We start from the raw sequence: 18,584 nt of genomic DNA on the forward strand, positions 1-18,584 counted from the left end.
GGTGGGGGGCTTCACACTAGAGTAGGAAAAGATTAAATGATCTGCTTGTGCTGTAGAAACAAAGTGAAACTGAATGCAGGGAGAAAGGTACATTATTATGGGCACTATTTAAAGTAATTTTTGCCCAAAAAACCTTGACCAGAAAAAATAAAGTTTAGTAAACAACCCCCTAAATGTCTGTAGATTCAAGGTTCATTGTGTCCACTGGATGGATCTATTGGTGAATACATTATCAGAGAGTTTATTATGTGGTCCTCTTACATATTTATACAAATTTATCTCTGCTTAAGTGCCTCTTAAATGTCAGCTCCTTCTGAGTCTTTCCTTTCCCTTGATGACTGTAGTTTGTCTTCTTTGGGGTTTCCCTATTTCAATAATATCTATTTTGAGCTCTAAAAATCAAAATTGCTCTGCATATTCTAGACTGGGCCTTACAAGTGCTTATTAAAAAGGATAAATTACCCAGTCATCCTGTTGTCTATGTCCCTTTTAATATAGGATAATATATCTTGCTAATACTTTGCCCATTGCGAGCTACAGTTCATTATCCATAAGTATCCCAAGGCTTTTCTCCATCAAGGATTTGCCTTAGTTCCATTAAGTGTATAATGCGCTTGGTTTTCTTTAAATGTGCTAACCTTATGATCTATCAACTGTGAATCACACTGCCACTTGGTCCTTATTGCTCTGCATGTAGGATACATTTTAGATTAATTAACTTTACAGTATGTTATCAGCAAACACTAATGCATTACTTACAATGCCCTCCCCAAACACATTAATGAACAAATTATTATAGCCAAAAAAGAGACCACTTTAACATTTATCTACCACAGATAATGCTCTGTGCTAAATGAAATTGTACAATGCATAAAACAGACACAATAACTCAAATCATGAAAAGTTGGGGCTTTCCTTTCAGAGTGGAGGCTGGGTCACTTCCAGTGCACATGTTTAAAATGGGGTTTGCAATAGATGCATTGGAACAGTTCTGGTTCACCTATTGATGCAACCTGTCATGGGAACCCTGCTGCCAGGTCCAGGATAATGATATCTCAGGGATTCTCCAGTGGCAAAAGGCACAGTTATTATTTTATTTAGAAGTAGAAGAATAGACACATATAGGGGCAGATGTATCAAGGGTTGAATATCGAGGGTTAATTAAGTCTCGATATTCGACTGGCGAATTAAAATCCTTCAACTTCGAATATCGAAGTCGAAGGATCTTGCTCAATTCCTTCGATCGAACGATCGAAGGAATAATCGTTCGACCGAATGATTAAATCCTTCGAAGTGAACGATTCGAAGGATTTTAATCCATCGATCGAAGGATTGTCCTTCGATCATCCTTCGATCATAAAAAACTTGGAAAGCCTATGGGGACCTTCCCCATAGGCTAACTTTGGCCTCGGTAGGTTTTAGGTGGCGAATAGTAATGGGCGATTCACTGTCAGCGAATAAATCTGCGAAACGCCGTGAAAATTTGCCGCCGGGTGCCGGCATCAAAAATGAGATACCGCTGCCGTTTCGCTAATTTTTCGCCGTTTCGTGAATTTCACGGGAAATTCGCAAATTTTCTGGCGAAGCGAAACGGCGCAAATTCACCAATCACTAGTGGCAAACTAGGGGGTCGAAGAAATTTTTAAAGAGACAGTACTTAGATTATCGAATGGTCGAATAGTCGAATGATTTTTAGTTCGAATCGTTCGATTCGAAGGTTGTAGTCGAAGGTCGAAGTAGCCAATTCGATGGTCGAAGTAGCCAAAAAAATCATTCGAAAATCGAACTATTTTTGCTCTATTCCTTCACTCGAACTTAGTGAATGGGCCCCATAGTGTGTAGAAAAGTGTAGGAAAGTGTTTAGACACAAATACCTTAATGAATTGCACCAATGTACACTCTCCATTAGTTCTATTATAGAGGACTGGCACTTTCATGAATGCTCACATGTAACTTTTTGTTGAAATATGATCTCTATGAAAAGTAGAAGATTGAAAAAATTGTATGCGTTGTATAATTACTTCAGACACCAAAGTTGTAGTTAAAGCCAAGCCTATAGTTTCAGGTGGAAAGTGTGAAGTTCTGCTTTTAGCAGATGTCTCCTGCTGTTGAGTTCTGGCTGTACCAAAATAATGTAACATTTAGGAGCAAATATACATAATAGAAGACCTCCTGTGGATGTCAGTATAGTAAATATTTCCACAGCCACAACATATTTGCCTTTAGAACTCAAATAGATAGGGATAAATGAGGTCCAAACACTGCAGAACACCAGCATGCTGAAGGTTATACACTGAGCATCATTAAAACTGGCAGGTAACGTTCGTACTATAAAAGCAAGAATGAAGCTGAACAGAGCCAATATACCAATATATGAGATCATTGCATAAAAAGCAGCGAAGGAGCCTTCATTACATTGGATAATTATTGTGCCTACAACACTCTTTGTATCAGTGTCCACAAATGGTGGAGAACATACCAACCAAATGATACAAATGCACAGCTCACCAAAGGAGATAAGAAAAACTAGGGCAATAGATATCCTGGTTCCTATCCATTTCTTGAATGTGCTGTTAGGTTTAATTGCATTGAAGGCAATAATGATTGTAACTGTTTTTCCCAGAACAGAAGACACAGCCACCGTAAAAATGAACCCGAAGGCAACTTGTCTCAGCATGCAGGTCACCTTCACAGGATAGCCAATGAAGAGAAAAGAGCAGAGAAATGACAACATAATGGATAAGAGGAGGATGTAGCTAAGAGTCCGATCATTTGCTCTGACTATAGGAGATCTCCGAAATTTTACAAAGACAAATAACACTGCCACAGTTATCACAAGAGATATTGAAGCAATGCTGGATAATGTGTCTCCTAACATGCTTCCATAAGAGACAAAGTCTATGGTCCTTTGGATGCATTTATCTTTTTTAGGATTCGGCCACTTATCTTCTGGACAGATCCAGCAGTTTTCCATATCTTTGAGGGAAAAAAGGGGTCAGGTTCCATTGTTAAGCAGTACAGTACAGGTATGGGACCTGTTATCCAGAATGATCGTGCCCTTCTTGATCTTTCCGTAATTTGGATCTTTGGATACATTAAGCCTATTAGAAAATCATTTAATTATCATTCATAATTATCATTAACATTAAATAACCCAATGGGATGGTTTTGCTTATGATAGGCAGTAATTATATCTTAGTTTGGATCAAGTACAAGATACTGTTTTATTATTACAGAAAAAAAAAAAAAAATTTGGATTATTTGGATAACATGGAGTCTATGGGAGATGACCATTCCGTAATTTGGAGCTTTCTGGATAACAGGTTTCCGAATAATGGATCCTATACCTGTACCACAGTTGTATTTCCTACAGTTTGTAGAAAGTAGTAGAAAGTAGAAAGAAGGGGTTTGTTATTTAATCTAGACCTGGTGGGTGTCAGTGCAAACTTTGCATTTGTAACAGCACCCATGGTTTTAGTGGGGAAATGCATGACTGTGGGTGCCAGGTGTTCAAATGTATTTATTTACAAGTGCACATCTAGTTATAAAAAAAATAATTTTCCTCATGCATTGTATATATATGTGCCTATTTCTTTATGTACATTGTCAGTAGTGATGGGTGAATAAATTCGCCAGGCATGAATTTGCGGCAAATTTCGACGTTTCGCTGCCTGTGAATAAATTCACTAAACTGCAGTGAAAATTCGCTGAAAAATTCACCACAACAAAAAAAAATGTCTGGGTGTCAAAATTGTTGTGTGCATAAAAAGTTGGTGCACGTCGAAACTATTCGGACACCTATTGACTTTAATGCATTTGGACAAAGTAGTCATGCAAATAAAAATTGACGCTTGTGTCAAAATTGTTGCGCGTCAAATTTATTTTGACACCCGTTGATTTCAATGCGTTTTGTGAATATTTTCTGGGTTTCACAAATTTTTCCGCTGTTTTGTGAATTTTTCAGAGAAGCAAAACGGGAGAGATTTGCCCATTGCTTATTGTCAGGTATTAGGTAGCTGGGGGCCAGTTTTCAGTCCTTGGCATAATTTCCCAGGCATTAAGTAACAGAATATACAAAAAATGTAAACTTTAATGTGTTTCGCAATTTTTTTGCAGTTTCACAAATTTCCCAGCAATGAAACGGGGCAGATTTGCTCCTCACTATTTTAAACTTGTATTATTTCATTTTGTAGAAGGATCATGCGTTTCTTTTGCCTAAACACCAATTTTTGAACATTCTGTACTTTATATATACTTTATTATTGTTTTTTTCCAGGGTTGAAGCATTTTTTATACATAAGGATAATACAATCTGTGCAGCGAATGAGCAAAATCTATAAACTACACCTAGGGGAAGATTTATCAAGGGTCAAAGTGAAAATTCAAATGAACAAAGTTCGAATTTCAAGCTACTTTTTGTGTACTTCGACTAGAAAATAGTCCAAATTTGATTTGAATTTGAAAAAAATTCGACTTTCGAAACGTATCATGTACTTTCTCTTTAAAAATTCGACTTTCGATCATTCACCATCTAAAACCTGTTGAATTGCTGTTTTAGCCTATGGGGGACCTCCTAGAATCTATTTGGAGTCAATTGGTGGAAAAAACTTCAAATCAAATTAGATCGAATACAATGTTACTTCAATTCATACGATTCTAATTCGAACAAAAATGGCCTATTCACCGGGAAAAAAACTTAGATTTTTTTTAATAAATTTTGTTTGGTCTTTTTTTATTTGAATTTATGGGAGTTCGATAAAAACCTCCCATTACTTCTAAATTTGACCCTTGATACATCTGCCCCTTAAAAGACAAGATTACCCAGTTATGCTTGTAGTATAGTGTTACTATCAAAATGTAAGAAAGATAAACTGTATATGGTGCCTCTAAAAAGTAAAGTATTTAACTATAGCAGCTCTAGGAATATTTGTTTTGTTATGAACTTAAGCCAAATTCACTGCTGATCGTCTTGGTCTTGGTCTGCCTGGTCCAAAAAAATGGACTGGATTTGAAACAGTTTTGTATTCAGCTATTTATACATGTATCACTATATATTTAGACATACAGTATACACACTTAGGGGCAGATTTATCAAGGGTCGAATTTCGAGGATTAAAAAACCCTCGAAGTTAAATCCTTCAAATTCGAATATCGAATTTCAAAGGATTTTAACGCAAAACGTTCGATCGAATAAAAATTGTTCGATCAAAACTAACGAGACGAGCGATTTTAAGTGATCGATCAAATGATTTTTATTAGAAAAACCGTAGAAAAGTGCTCTGGAAGGCTAACATTGTTGTCACGGTCGGCACCCTAAACCAGAACTAATGCCAAGCTCCCTGGTCTCGGCTCAGCTTCACCAGTAGTGTGACCGCCTTTGGCTTCGGGAGGAGGCCTCAGCGTACTCAGATGCCACCTGGACTTTTCGAGAGGAGCAAAGCGAGGAGTTCTGGCAAGCAAAGGGGCACGACTGTTGAAAAAGTCAGTTAGGCCAATGGTCTCTGTACAAATGGAGCAGGCAAGAGAATCGTCAGACAGGCAGGATCGAGGCAGGCAGATATCGAGAATCGTCAGGCAGGCAAGGGTCAAACCGGGTTGTCAATCAAGGGATTTAGCAGGAAGAGTTGTCGAAGGCAGGCAAGGGTCAGGTTCCAGAGATCAGAATAGTCAAACAGGCAGGCAGGGGTCAAAACAGATAATCAGGATCAGATTCAAACAGAATAGCAAAAGTTAACAGCACCAGGAACAAATCCTATCACGGGCAATGCATAAAGTAAAACTGTACCTTTAAATAGCATTTGAATTTCGCGCCACTGCGCGCTGACGTCATCACGTCAGCGCGCATGCGCATAAACCCAGGAAGAGGCGCGCGTGCGCCCTAACAGACCGGCGCTACAGTGAACCCGGCTCAGTGCAGCGAGCGCCCTCGCCGAGGGGGCGGCAGGCGTCCCTGCCGTCCCCCCACTAGACCACCAGGGTAAGATTTTCTCACAATTGTACTTCGGTAGCTTTAATGTGGCGAAGTATGAAGTCGAAGTTTTTTTTAAAGATTATCAAATGGTCGAATAGTTGAACGATTTTTACTTTGAATAGTTTGAATCATTCCATTCGATCGAATTTGATTGAATTTGACCAATTCGATGGTCGAAGTACCCAAAAAAATACTTCCAAATTCGAATATTTTTGCATTCAAACTATTCACTCGAGCTTAGTTTACAGTATCTGCCCCTTAGATGCATATAAACACTTGACATCTTCTAGGTGTTGAGGCTTAGCACATATGGGTCAGAGACTTGGAATATGATTAGAGAAATCAATTGAGCAATAAAGGTAGTTTCAAAACTTCAGATCCCTGTTAACATTTTAAAGCTTGGTGTTACCGTCCCTTGTGTTATGTTTATTGTGCTCTCTATGCTTACTGAGTCCTGTACAATGATAAGGCTCTGAGCGATTTCTATGGAATATTAAGATAAATGATTCAACGCACTTGTCTTATTGGCTATTTCTCCATCTGAACAAGGGATGCAATCAAAGCAACAGGGAGCTTGACCAATCTGATGAGCTATTCGGAAACCATAGGAACAGGGTATACTGCACATTGAAAAGGGAGTCTAAGAGAAAAAAAACAAATCAACAGATTTTTTTTTATCAAATCAATGTTTTCGACACTTGAAGAATGTCAAATGGACTGTCAAACGATACCATACAATAATTAATTTTCATAATTAATATGATAAAAATATGATCCTTCATTTTTTAGGGATACCTTTGTCAAACTCTACCAAAATGAGGCAGATCAGGAAGACTTTTAATATACCTTTTGTTCACCATAACTATTCCACCCACCCACAACATTTTGACCCAGATGGCCATTTCCCCTTTTTTTTTAATGTAAAATGACATACTGGTGCATGGCAGGAAAGGGAAGGATTGTTCATTGGACCCTTCCATAATAATGGTAATCGTGCCTTTTCTTAAACTTTTTACTAGATTAGATATACCACTTTTGTTTTGTACATTGCAACTATTAAGAAGGCCCTATCTCTAAGGCAAATTAGGCATTATTTTTTTCTAAATACCCTTTTGTTTCCTTGAATGCTTCTGTTACTTAAGAATGTTGAGGGTTGCAAATTGTTCTAGAACAGTCGAAAATGCAAACAGTTTGCAAATTCACAAATGTATAACGTATGTGATGTGTATTACACCTAGGGGGCACATTTACTAAGCTCGAGTGAAGGATTCGAATGAAAAAAACTTTGAATTTCGAAGTATTTTTTTGGGTACTTCGACCATCGAATAGGCTGCTACGACCTTCAACTTCAATTTTGAACGATTCAAACTAAAAATCGATGTACTGTCTCTTTAAAAAAACTTCGACTACATACTTTGGCAGTTTAAACCTACCGAAGTACTATGTTAGCCTATGGGGACCTTCCCCATCACTTTTCTAAGCTTTTTTTGATCGAAGAAAAATCCTTCAATCGATCGATTATAATCCTTCGATCGTAGGATTTGCGCTAAAATCCTTCGAATTTAATATTCAAATTCAAAGGATTTTACTTCGAGGGTCGAATTCGAGGGTTTATTAACCCTTGATATTCGACCCTTAGTAAATGTGCCCCCTACAGTCAGCAATTGATACAAAGACACCAGTAGTTATAAATTACTTTGAAGTTAAACCATTCTACCATAAGGCAAGATAACCTTGCCTAAGGTCACATTATGTAACATCAGATACCAAAAAACCCACCCCTGGCGACTTTTACATATTTATCGATTCTTCTCATATTTTTTTCACTAGTGGTTTTGCTAATTAATAAATTGGGAGCTCAAGCCTGTTGATATTGGAAAACATAATCATTTTCTGCAAACAGGCTATTATAACAAGAAAAAAATTGGCAGATTTTAGGTGTTGAAGTTTTTATTAATTTCAAAAGCCCATTCAATGAAAGTTACAGAAATCACAGAGCTTTTTCAGCCTGAACCCCACGCCTTTATTAAGAAGCTCACGCAGGGCTTCTATAAAAATTGCCAAAAAGAACAAGCAAACTTAAAAAAATATAATTTTTTTTCTCACTGATTTACATTTGGACCATTGTACTAGTAAAAATACTAACAATATTTTTCCTTTGGCTTCCAGTGGTAAACATTTGTGCTAATATACTGTAAGTAGTGATGAGTAAAATTTTTCACCAAGTTATGCCACAAAAATGATGGCCATATACTCCAATGGGTAAAAAAATGTATAGCAAATTTTTGCAGTTTCATTAATTTTTCGCCCATCACTGCCTTTAAGGGGCAGATTTATCAAGGGTCGAAGCGAAAATTCAAATCAAAAACATTTGACTTTTTAAGCTATTTTTTGTGTACTTTGTGACTAGGGAATAGTTCAAATTTGATTTGGATTTGAAAAAAAAAAAATGAGAATATGGAAATTTATCGTGTACTGTCTCTTTAAAAATTTGACTTCGACCATTCACCATCTAAACCTGCCATATTGCTGTTTTAGCCCATGGGGGACCTCCTAGAACCTATTTGGAGTCATGTGGTGGACTCTCGATAAAATATGATGTTACTTCGATTCATACGATTCTAATTCAAACAAAAAAATGGCCTATTCACCCAAAAAACAAAAACTTTGGTTTTTTAAATAAATTTTGGTTGGTCTTTTTTTATTCGAATTTCAAAGTTTTTTTTTATTTGAAATTCGACCCTTGATAAATCTTCCGCTTAGTAATTGCTTCTCAACTTTATTTATTTATTTTCTTAATACCATCACTGATTTTACAACAATAGTTTTCATAGGAAGAAGAAAACTCACTTCATGGAAATGTGGGTTCCAAGTAATTTTAGAATCATCAATGAGGAGCTGTGGAACTCTAGAGATCAAAAAGCTGCCAACCTGAGTTCTAGTTATTGTTCCATTTTCAAAAACATTCCAATTTAGGATATCAAAAATGCCAGGAATATTCCCATTCTCATCAAAACGAAAGACCCCACCTGAAGATGTTCTCAGATGTACATTTCTCAGATAGTGATTTAGCTGACAAATAAAGAAGATATATTTTTCCAAAACATATATGACAATACACTGTATATTTCATACACATAGTGGGCAGCATCCTAATACTACTTGGTTTTCATTAAAGGGATACTGTCATGGGGAAAAAAAAAATCAAAATGAATCAATAAATAGTGCTGCTCCAGCAGAATTCTGCACTGAAATCCATTTCTCAAAAGAGGAAACAGATTTTTTTATATTCAATTTTGAAATCTGACATGGGGCTAGACATTTTGTCAATTTCCCAGCTGCCCCTGGTCATGTGACTTGTGCCTGCACTTTAGGAGAGAAATGCTTTTTGGCAGGCTGCTGTTTTTCCTTCTCAATGTAACTGAATGTGTCTCAGTGGGACATGGGTTTTTACTATTGAGTGTTGTTCTTAGATCTACCAGGCAGCTGTTATCTTGTGTTAGGGAGCTGCTATCTGGTTACCTTCCCATTGTTGTTTTGTTTGGCTGCTAGGGGGGAAAGGGAGGGGGTGATATCCCTCCAACTTGCAGTACAGCAGTAAAGAGTGATTGAAGTTTATCAGAGCACAAGTCACATGACTTGGGGCAGCTGGGAAATTGACAATATGTCTAGCCCCATGTCAGATTTCAAAATTGAATATAAAAAAATCTATTTAGTCTTTTGAGAAATGGATTTCAGTGCAGAATTAAGCTGGAGCAGCACTATTAACTGATTCATTTTGAAATTTTTTTTTTCCATTGACAGTATCCCTTTAGTAATTTAAGTTGTATTTCATCATAAACCATTGCACATTTTTAGCTATTTAAGAAATCCTAAATATGTAGTGGCATATTTATGAAGCCTTTTTTCTGGTTGAGTTTTAGAGGAAAACGAAACTCTAATTTATTATACCCCAAAGCTGCTAAAAATCTGAAGGTTATGTAGAAGTCAATGTCAGATGTCCCTTTTACAATTTGAAGATGTTTTTGACATTGTGATCTACGCTGATTTCGTTGATAATCCTTTAATTGAGGCTAAATTATCAAAACATTTGTCACCATTAGTTAACTCTAATAAAGTGAACATTGGATAGAACTTAATTTTCCTCCTCAAATTAAGAGAGATAAACTTCTCCAATTTTCACCATAGCTGAAAAATTTGGATGAGCTCTAATTTCACATTTTTGAAAAACTCAAATGTAAAGCATATAAAATCTGCCAAGATCAGGATCAGGTAATCAATTTTTTAATTATTTTGAGAGTTGGTAGACCCATTGGAAATGAAGAGGAAAATATGAATTTGGTGCTTTTTTATGTTTTTCTTCACAGTTTGCTTCACAGTTTGCTTCAAGTTTTTTAGATTTTAAATTTGTAATAAATAGGCAAACATTCAAGTTTATTCAAATTAAAAATAAACCCAAATTAAAAATAAACCCTAACATTTCCAAATCTAAATTTTTATAAATATCCCTCTTACTCTACACATTTACATAACTAAGCATATTAGTAAAATAGTTCTGCAAGTGGCCAAGAGTGGCCCAGGTTGATCTCCCTATATCCTAAGACATTATTTGGGAAAGCAGCGCAAGGGTAGAAGTGCAAGGGTAATTGTTGCACTAATTATACCAAATCCATCTGTACTGTGGTCCTGAATACTGTATTTTTACCTTTATTATTGGCAAATGGTGCACTGTATTATTCCTCACACTTTTACTTTCCAATATTCATGTCTATGTCCCCTTGTTTATCCAAGTAGTTGATTTTGTAACCCCCCTCATAAACTTATTTAAACAAACTTTGTAGTTCTGTGAGCACTTCACTCTTGCAGTGCTCTGGTCATGTGACATGGCTGACTAATTTAATTTGTTACGTAACTTGCTGCAATCAGCTCTAATTCCTTACATTGATGACCCCTCCCAGTCGTGGCCATCATAATTTCTCCATCTAACCACCTCCAGCAGTGGACAAATTCAGCAACCCATAAGAATGGTCACTTCCCAGATCTTGTCTTTGCAAAAAACGTACATCTTTCTGCTTTCACGCGTGATCCTTTTCCCCTTTCACCATCTTATCTCTTTTTTCTATTCTGCACAATCCACCCTATGATAATCCTCAGTAGGGATGTAGCGAACTGCCGATTTGGTGTTCGCGAACGCCGTTCGCGAACACCGGCAAAAAATTTGAACGTTCGCGAACAGTTCGCGAACTTCGAACACCCGCTAAAATCGTTCGATTCGAACGTTCGAAGGATTTTTCATTCGAATCGAAGGTTCGAAGGATTTTAATCGTTCGATCGAAGGATTTTCATTCGAATCGAACGTTCGAAGGATTTTAATCGTTCGAACGAATGGAAATCGTTCGAACGAATGGAAATCGTTCGAACGAATGGAAATCGTTCGAACGAATGGAAATCGTTCGAACGAATGGAAATCGTTCGAACGAATGGAAATCGTTCGAACGAATGGAAATCGTTCGAACGAATGGAAATCGTTCGAACGAATGGAAATCGTTCGAACGAATGGAAATCGTTCGAACGAATGGAAATCGTTCGAACGAATGGAAATCGTTCGAACGAATGGATATCGTTCGATTTTAGCGGTTGAATGGTCGAATGGTCGAACGATTTGTATTCGAATCGCACGCGAACTCAAAATGCGAACGTTCCCAAACGTTCGCGAACATTAGGCGGACGCGAACGGTCGAAGTTCGCGCGAACAAGTTCGCCGGCGAACAGTTCGCTACATCCCTAATCCTCAGGCAAAAATTCTGGTTCATAACACAGCCAATGTGAATATAACGGCTCTATCTCATTTTCTTAGTTCTACCTTCTTCTCCACCATTAATGGATCAGGATCAGGATGATCCTGATTCACTGGTAAATACCTACAACTCAGTTTTGTCTGCTTCTACCAATATCCAAGCCCCTCTGCAGCCACAATGCAATTCGGCCCGCAATCCCCTTTACTGGATGATAACTCAGGGGTAGATTTATTAAAGGGTGAATTTTGCCCATCAAATGGCTGGGAAATAAATGTTAACACACAAATCTTTAATAGTTAGAACTTTTGAAGGCAATCCCACTTGAAAAAATGAGAAAACACCAGCGTTTTTTTTACAACTTTTATTCCTTTCTCCTTTGCAGGATATGATGCGATTGAGTTGGATGCAGCTTTATCTTATCAGTTCGCCTGGTCTAAGTTGGCAAAAGAAAAAGGGTAACATTCTGTAAAATTCGCACTTTAGTGAATTTGCAGAGTAACGAGAGGGCGCAAGACTGTGCTAGCAACTTGTCGTCTACACCTGTTAGTAAATTCGTGATGTCCCTGTGGTTGTGATTTCTGACGATTTTTTGCTAGCGACAGGCCACTTTGCCCTTTAATAAATCTGCCCCTCAGACGCGATTCCTGCATCCCTGTACGCAAACAGCAGAGCACATGTGGAGGAAATTCCGTACAAAAGCAGACTTACTCCACTATACATTTCTTATGGCCTGCTTTGGTATAGCCCTATCCCAGGATAAACAAGAATACTATAATGCACTTATAAATAATAATAAATCCAACCCACTACACTTTTTCCATATTCAATTTACTAATCCATACCTCTCCAAATGAAACATTAAAATTTGAATATACTCTCCCCCCAGGACTTTGCTGACTTCTTTAAAAGCAAAGTCGATTCAATCCACAAACAATTTTCCTACCCTTCAGATACCAATATTCTCACTCTTCTCATCTTTTCCTTTTCAACTCTTTTTATCTTATAATTGAGTCAGTAGTCTCAAAACTTCTCCATCAACAACTTGCTCACTTGAGCCTGTGTCATCACCTATACTTACACAGTTGTCGCAAATTATGAAGCAGAAAATGAGGTTGGTCTGTAATATAAACTGATGCTACAGGGCTGATTATTAAATTCTGATGCTAATTGCACTGGTTTCTGTGCTGCCATGTAGTAATTATCTGTATTAATTACTAATCAGCCTTATATTGTGACATTTCTATTCTATGTGTACTGTATATTGTGAGTGGGTCCCTAAGCTCAGTAAGTGACAGCAGCACAGAGCATGTGCAGTGAATCAGAAGAAAAGAAGATGGGGAGCTACTGGGGCATCTTTGGAGACACAGATCTTTACTGCTAAAGGGCTGTGGTATTCTTGGTCTGGTACAGAAGCCCAAAACATAGGGGCACATTTACTAAGGGTCGAATATCGAGGGTGAATTATCCCTCGATATTTGACCATCAAAGTAAAATCCTTCGACTTCAAATATCGAAGTCGAAGGATTTACCGCAGATACTTTGACGAAGGAAAATCGTTCGATCGATGGATTAAAATCCTTCGAATTGTTCGATTGAACGTTTTTTCCTTCAATTGATTTTAATCCATCGATCGAACGATCGAATGATTTTCCTTCAATCAGAAATTGCTTGCAAAACTTATGGGGAAGGTCCCCATAGGCTAACATTGGTGGTCGGTAGGTTTAATGTGGCGAAGTATGTAGTTAAAGGTTTTTTTAAAGAGACAGTACTTCGACTATTGAATGGTCAAACGATTTTTGGTTTGAAACGTTCTAATCGAAGTCGTAGTCGAAGTAGCCTATTCGATGGTCGAAGTACCCAAAAAAAACCTTCGAAATTCGAAATTTTTTACTTCGAATCCTTCACTCGAGCATAGTAAATGTGCCCCATAATGTATAACAATTATATCCTACTTCTTTAGTTAAAGGAACAGTAACACCAATAAATTAGTGTTGCCCTGCACTGGTAAAACGGATTTGTTTGCTTTAGAAACACTACTATAGTTCATATAAACAAGCTGCTGTGTGGCAATGGCGGAAATTGAAAAAAGGCTATGTGGCACAGGTTAAATAGTGGATAACAGATAACACCATTATGTTCTACAGAGCTTATCTGTTATCTGCTGTGTAACTTGAGTCTTTTCTCCTTTGAATGGCTGCCCCCATGACTACACAGTAGCTTATTTATATAAACAATAGTAGTGTTTCTGTAGCAAACACTCCCGTTTTACCAGTGCAGGGCAACACTGCATTATATCTTTATTACTTTATTTCACTTTCATTTATTGATGTTACTGTTCCTTTAAGCTGTAATTCTTCTTTGAGCTCTATGTCCTTATATGAGTTCTGTGTACTTTGCATATTTATTGTATTTATTGTCTCACTGTGTTTAGGTGTATATATTGTACTTTTATGCATTGTATGGCATTATGGCTCCTTTACAACACTTTACAAATAAGGTTATACATATATACAATCATACATACATACCTTCATTCTTATTTTGCCAGAAAATACATTAGGTAAATTAGTGAGGAGACTTGTAGAGGAATGCATATCATGTAAAGCATGTGCCAGAGCATAGACGGCCATATAAGTTGTATAGGTGATTCTGTATTTGCCCTCCAGCATCAAAATATTTTTTTTATATGTTTCTTTCAGACATTGATTGCCTCTGCTGTCTAGTGAAACATTAGGGCATCCATGATTGAATAGCCAGTAGTCTTCAATAAATGTGTTGCCTGGCATGTTTCCCAATGTTGCTTCAGAAAAAAACCCTTCAAATCCAGGTATTTCTTCACTGTGCAAGGAAATGGCTAACGATCCATTAAATGTAGTAAATGCATGTAAATTTGTTTCAGATGGAAAATCAGTAATAAAATTGAATGTAACAGAAGATATCCAGGTTACCTTTCTGACTCCCTTAAGCTTTGATTGCAAATATATAAAGGCCTCAGTGCTGCAATATAAAATGATCACCCGGGCAGATGCCCTTTTAATCACATTTATCACCTTAAGAATGCCCTCCCCATTGCTTTCTGTTGGTTTTGGTGTTCTTTCCAGAAAAGAAACACAGATTCCACTTTGCCTCATCTGTTTACTAAGTTCCTCACTAGCCTGGAGATTGCTGTCATCATCTGAAATAATGATCCCAACCCATGTCCATTCAAAGTGGGTTAAAAGTTGAATGATGGCTTTAAACTGGGAATATTCATTGGGAACAGTTCGATAAATGGCTGGGAACCTTACTCTGTCGTTAAACATTGGACCTAATGCACCATAACTTACCTGGTAGGAAAAAATAACCACAGTTGATAAGAATGTGCTTTTTTGGATAGCTTGGAGCATAAGCCTTATTTCAATATGTCTCAAGGCTGATCTACCATAAAAGAACAGCCATTCCCAACTAGGTTCCTGTTGTTCTTTTATAAACTTCTTTTTTTTTTGTAAAAACCCAAAGGCTCAATGCATCATTTGTACTTATAGGTCCCACCTTGACACCCATGACCCTGAAATGCAACACAGATTCTAATTTGTCTCAACAGTTTGATTAGTTCCTCACTAGAAAGGAGAATGCAGTCAACATCTGAAATAATGATGCCAACCCATGTCCATTCAAAGTAAGTTAAAAGTTGAATGATAGCATAAATTGGAAATATTCATTGGGAACAGTTCAATAAAGGGCTTGTAACCTTTTTCTATCATTAAACATATGATCCAATAACTTACCTGGTAGAAAAAAGAATTGACCAAAAATATTTAGGAGTATGTTACTAGCAAGATTGCTTCAAGGTTGCTTAAACTTTGGAGCTTAACCCTTAAGAATTGGGATAATACAGCCCTTCCCTGCTACAGTAGGTTGTAGATGTTTTTATTGGTTCAATGCAGTAATTGGACCTTGAGCATCCTCATGCCACCCAAGTATTCATGACCCAATCACTACCAGAATTACTGGTAAACTCCACCAACATATATATATAATATAAATGCAAGTTATACACTAAATGGCAGTGTGTTGGGAGTTTCCTTAAATGAGAAGGATCTAGGGGTCTTTGTAGATAACACGTTGTCTAATTCTGGGCAGTGTCATTCTGTGTCTACTAAAGCAAATAAAGTTCTGTCTTGCATAAAAAAGGGCATTAATTCAAGGGATGAAAACATAATTATGCCTCTTTATAGGTCCCTGGTAAGGCCTAATCTGGAGTATGCAGTGCAGTTTTGGACTCCAGTCCCTAAGAGGGATATAAATGAGCTGGAGAGAGTGCAGAGACTAAGTGCAACTAAACTGGTTAGAGGGACGGAAGACTTAAATTATGAGGGGAGACTGTCAAGGTTGGGGTTGTTTTCTCTGGAAAAAAGGCGCTTGCGAGGGGACATGATTACACTTTTCAAGTACATTAGAGGACATTATAGACAAATGGCAGGGGACCTTTTTACCCATAAAGTGGATCACCGTACCAGAGGCCTCCCCTTCAGACTAGAAGAAAAGAACTTTCATTTGAAGCAACGTAGGGGGTTCTTCACAGTCAGGACAGTGAGGTTGTGGAATCCACTGCCGGGTGATGTTGTGATGCTGATTCAGTTAATGACTATAAGAATGACTTGGATGATTTCTTGGACAGACATAATATCAAAGGCTATTGTGATACTAAACTCTATAGTTAGTATAGGTATTGGTATATATAATTTAATTAAAAGTAGGGATGGGTGTATGTATGGATGCTGGGTTTTCATTTGGAGGGGTTGAACTTGATGGACTTTGTCTTTTTTCAACCCAATTTAACTATATAACTATGTAACTATGTAACAGAATAACCAAGGGATATTTATGCTAAATAAAACGTTGTTCTAATGTCTTAAGAAAGGATTTCTTGGTACCTGAGGGTATCCATACAGTTGAGTAATTCCAGCTATGGTGTGAGTTGCAGATGACAACATGTGCCCAATAAACGCAACTGTCTTTTGTCTTTTTTGACAGATGAAGTTAAGAATGGGCTCTGGTCTTTCTGACAAAATACTAAAAGTGCTCATTAAGGCAACTACTTCACTGATACAGGAATCATAAATTTGGAAACCTAATGTGATGTTGGGTAAAATCTCAGCACTGTTATTGATTTCCTCAACAGCATAAATAAAGACAATTAGATGACGCAGAAACTGCAAAGATGGCCTGAAAGAGAAAAATAGAAACATAAAAATTGTGAAGGGGAACAGCAACTACTAGTGATGGGCAAATAAATTTGTCAGGCATAGATTCAAAGCAAATTTCTGTGTTTTGCCACCCACAAATGTTTTTCGTGAAACTGCAGCGAAAATTTGCCAGTAAAAATTTGCAACAACAAAAAAAAATATTGCTCATCCGAATTGGCACACGCTTAAAAATTGTCTTGCATCAAAATTATTTTGATGGCCATTGACTTCCATTAGATTATTTTTTTATGTTTCGCAAATTTTTCGGTAAAACAGGACAGTTTTGCCCATCACTTGCAACTACTGTATTTGTATAATTTCTGGTTGAGGAGGCTCATGGCTGTAAGTCACAAATAGATAAATACTGTTGTATCCTATTCCCTACCTAAACCTAATGTCAGATTTTGATCTATTTCTATATTTACAGTATCTGCATTTGTACTAAGTGGACCCATAGTCCTTTTGTATTAAATCATTAAAATATTTTTGAAAATATTTCAAGACATCTTCAAGCAGGCTTGTGAAATAATTATTAAAGGATTATAATACCTGTTTACTACATACAAATTATAACTATTAAAGGTCATTACTAATTGTTTTTACATATATACAGTATATGTACGGATGAGGGGGATTTTGTGAAAACTTGAATATAGTCACTTGAAACTATACCAGTGAGTGCTCTTTAATACTTTCTACTATTTACAACAACGAGGAGCACCCGGGATGTGATCTGCAATATGGTGAATGTATGTCGTCATGAAAATGCTTTTCAGAGTGTTGCCTTATTACTCAAAAGATTTGGTTACTGATAAAATAAAATGTGGATGATGGTTCCATTGATCTTTTTGTATAATGGTTCTTTAATGCACAGATCCCCTACAATGGTTATTTGCAACTGTCCTTCCAGCTTCCTGCACTTGAACTGACTACACATACATTATAAAAACATATTCATAATCATTTAGATGTATAGCTAGCTGAAAATATATTTTGTACTCAACCGGTTTCTGTAATTAAATTTAATCAACGGATGTTGCAGCGAGTAACACTTGGGCTTCTTTCAAAGAGCTGTTTTTTAAAGTGAGACAAAGGCATACTTCAGTGGCCATTTATACTTACACAAAACACGATACAGGATCTGGTTTCTGTGAGAAATCCTGATTCCCTCCAGCTGCATATACAAATATTTGCATGATGCCACCAAAGATAATGTCTCCGTCTCTGGAGTAACTATAGGGGGAGATATCAGAACTAAGATCACAGCTGTGTCTGCTGTGCTTTGCTTTGAGAACAATAGGCATGAGAGGCCAAAGGTACAGGTGACAGTGAATGAAAACTATTCTCGAAAAACTATATTTCATTTTGATTCTCCTTTGGGTTTATTTTGCTTAAATTAGTTTGCTTGTACCAGCTTCAAGTAGAAAAGTAAATAGCAAGAATTTAGAATCATAATGTAACATGAATGCTGTAGTTGCAATCTTTAGAGCAGATTTAAAGCAGGGGAATGGTTTGCAAATCAAGGCACAGAATTGGTCTTTATAAATTCTAGTCTTCCATTATAATTATTAGTTGCAGTGTCTCAAT

General features: G+C 37.0%; 1 protein-coding gene across 1 annotated transcript; it reads right to left on the reverse strand.

Annotated features, from left to right (window-relative positions):
- Positions 1-2,053: 2,053 nt before the first annotated feature.
- LOC108699049 (vomeronasal type-2 receptor 26) lies at positions 2,054-18,301 on the reverse strand. Its single transcript, XM_018230908.1, has 6 exons — positions 18,120-18,301; positions 16,686-16,977; positions 14,298-15,095; positions 8,822-9,043; positions 6,488-6,611; positions 2,054-2,976 (listed from the first exon to the last, which is right to left on the reverse strand). Exons 1-6 carry the CDS (start codon positions 18,299-18,301, stop codon positions 2,054-2,056), a joined length of 2,541 nt encoding a protein of 846 aa, XP_018086397.1.
- Positions 18,302-18,584: the final 283 nt, after the last annotated feature.

The sequence above is a fragment of the Xenopus laevis genome, chromosome 8L (assembly GCF_017654675.1).
Source record: "Xenopus laevis strain J_2021 chromosome 8L, Xenopus_laevis_v10.1, whole genome shotgun sequence".
Taxonomy (NCBI): domain Eukaryota; kingdom Metazoa; phylum Chordata; class Amphibia; order Anura; family Pipidae; genus Xenopus; species Xenopus laevis.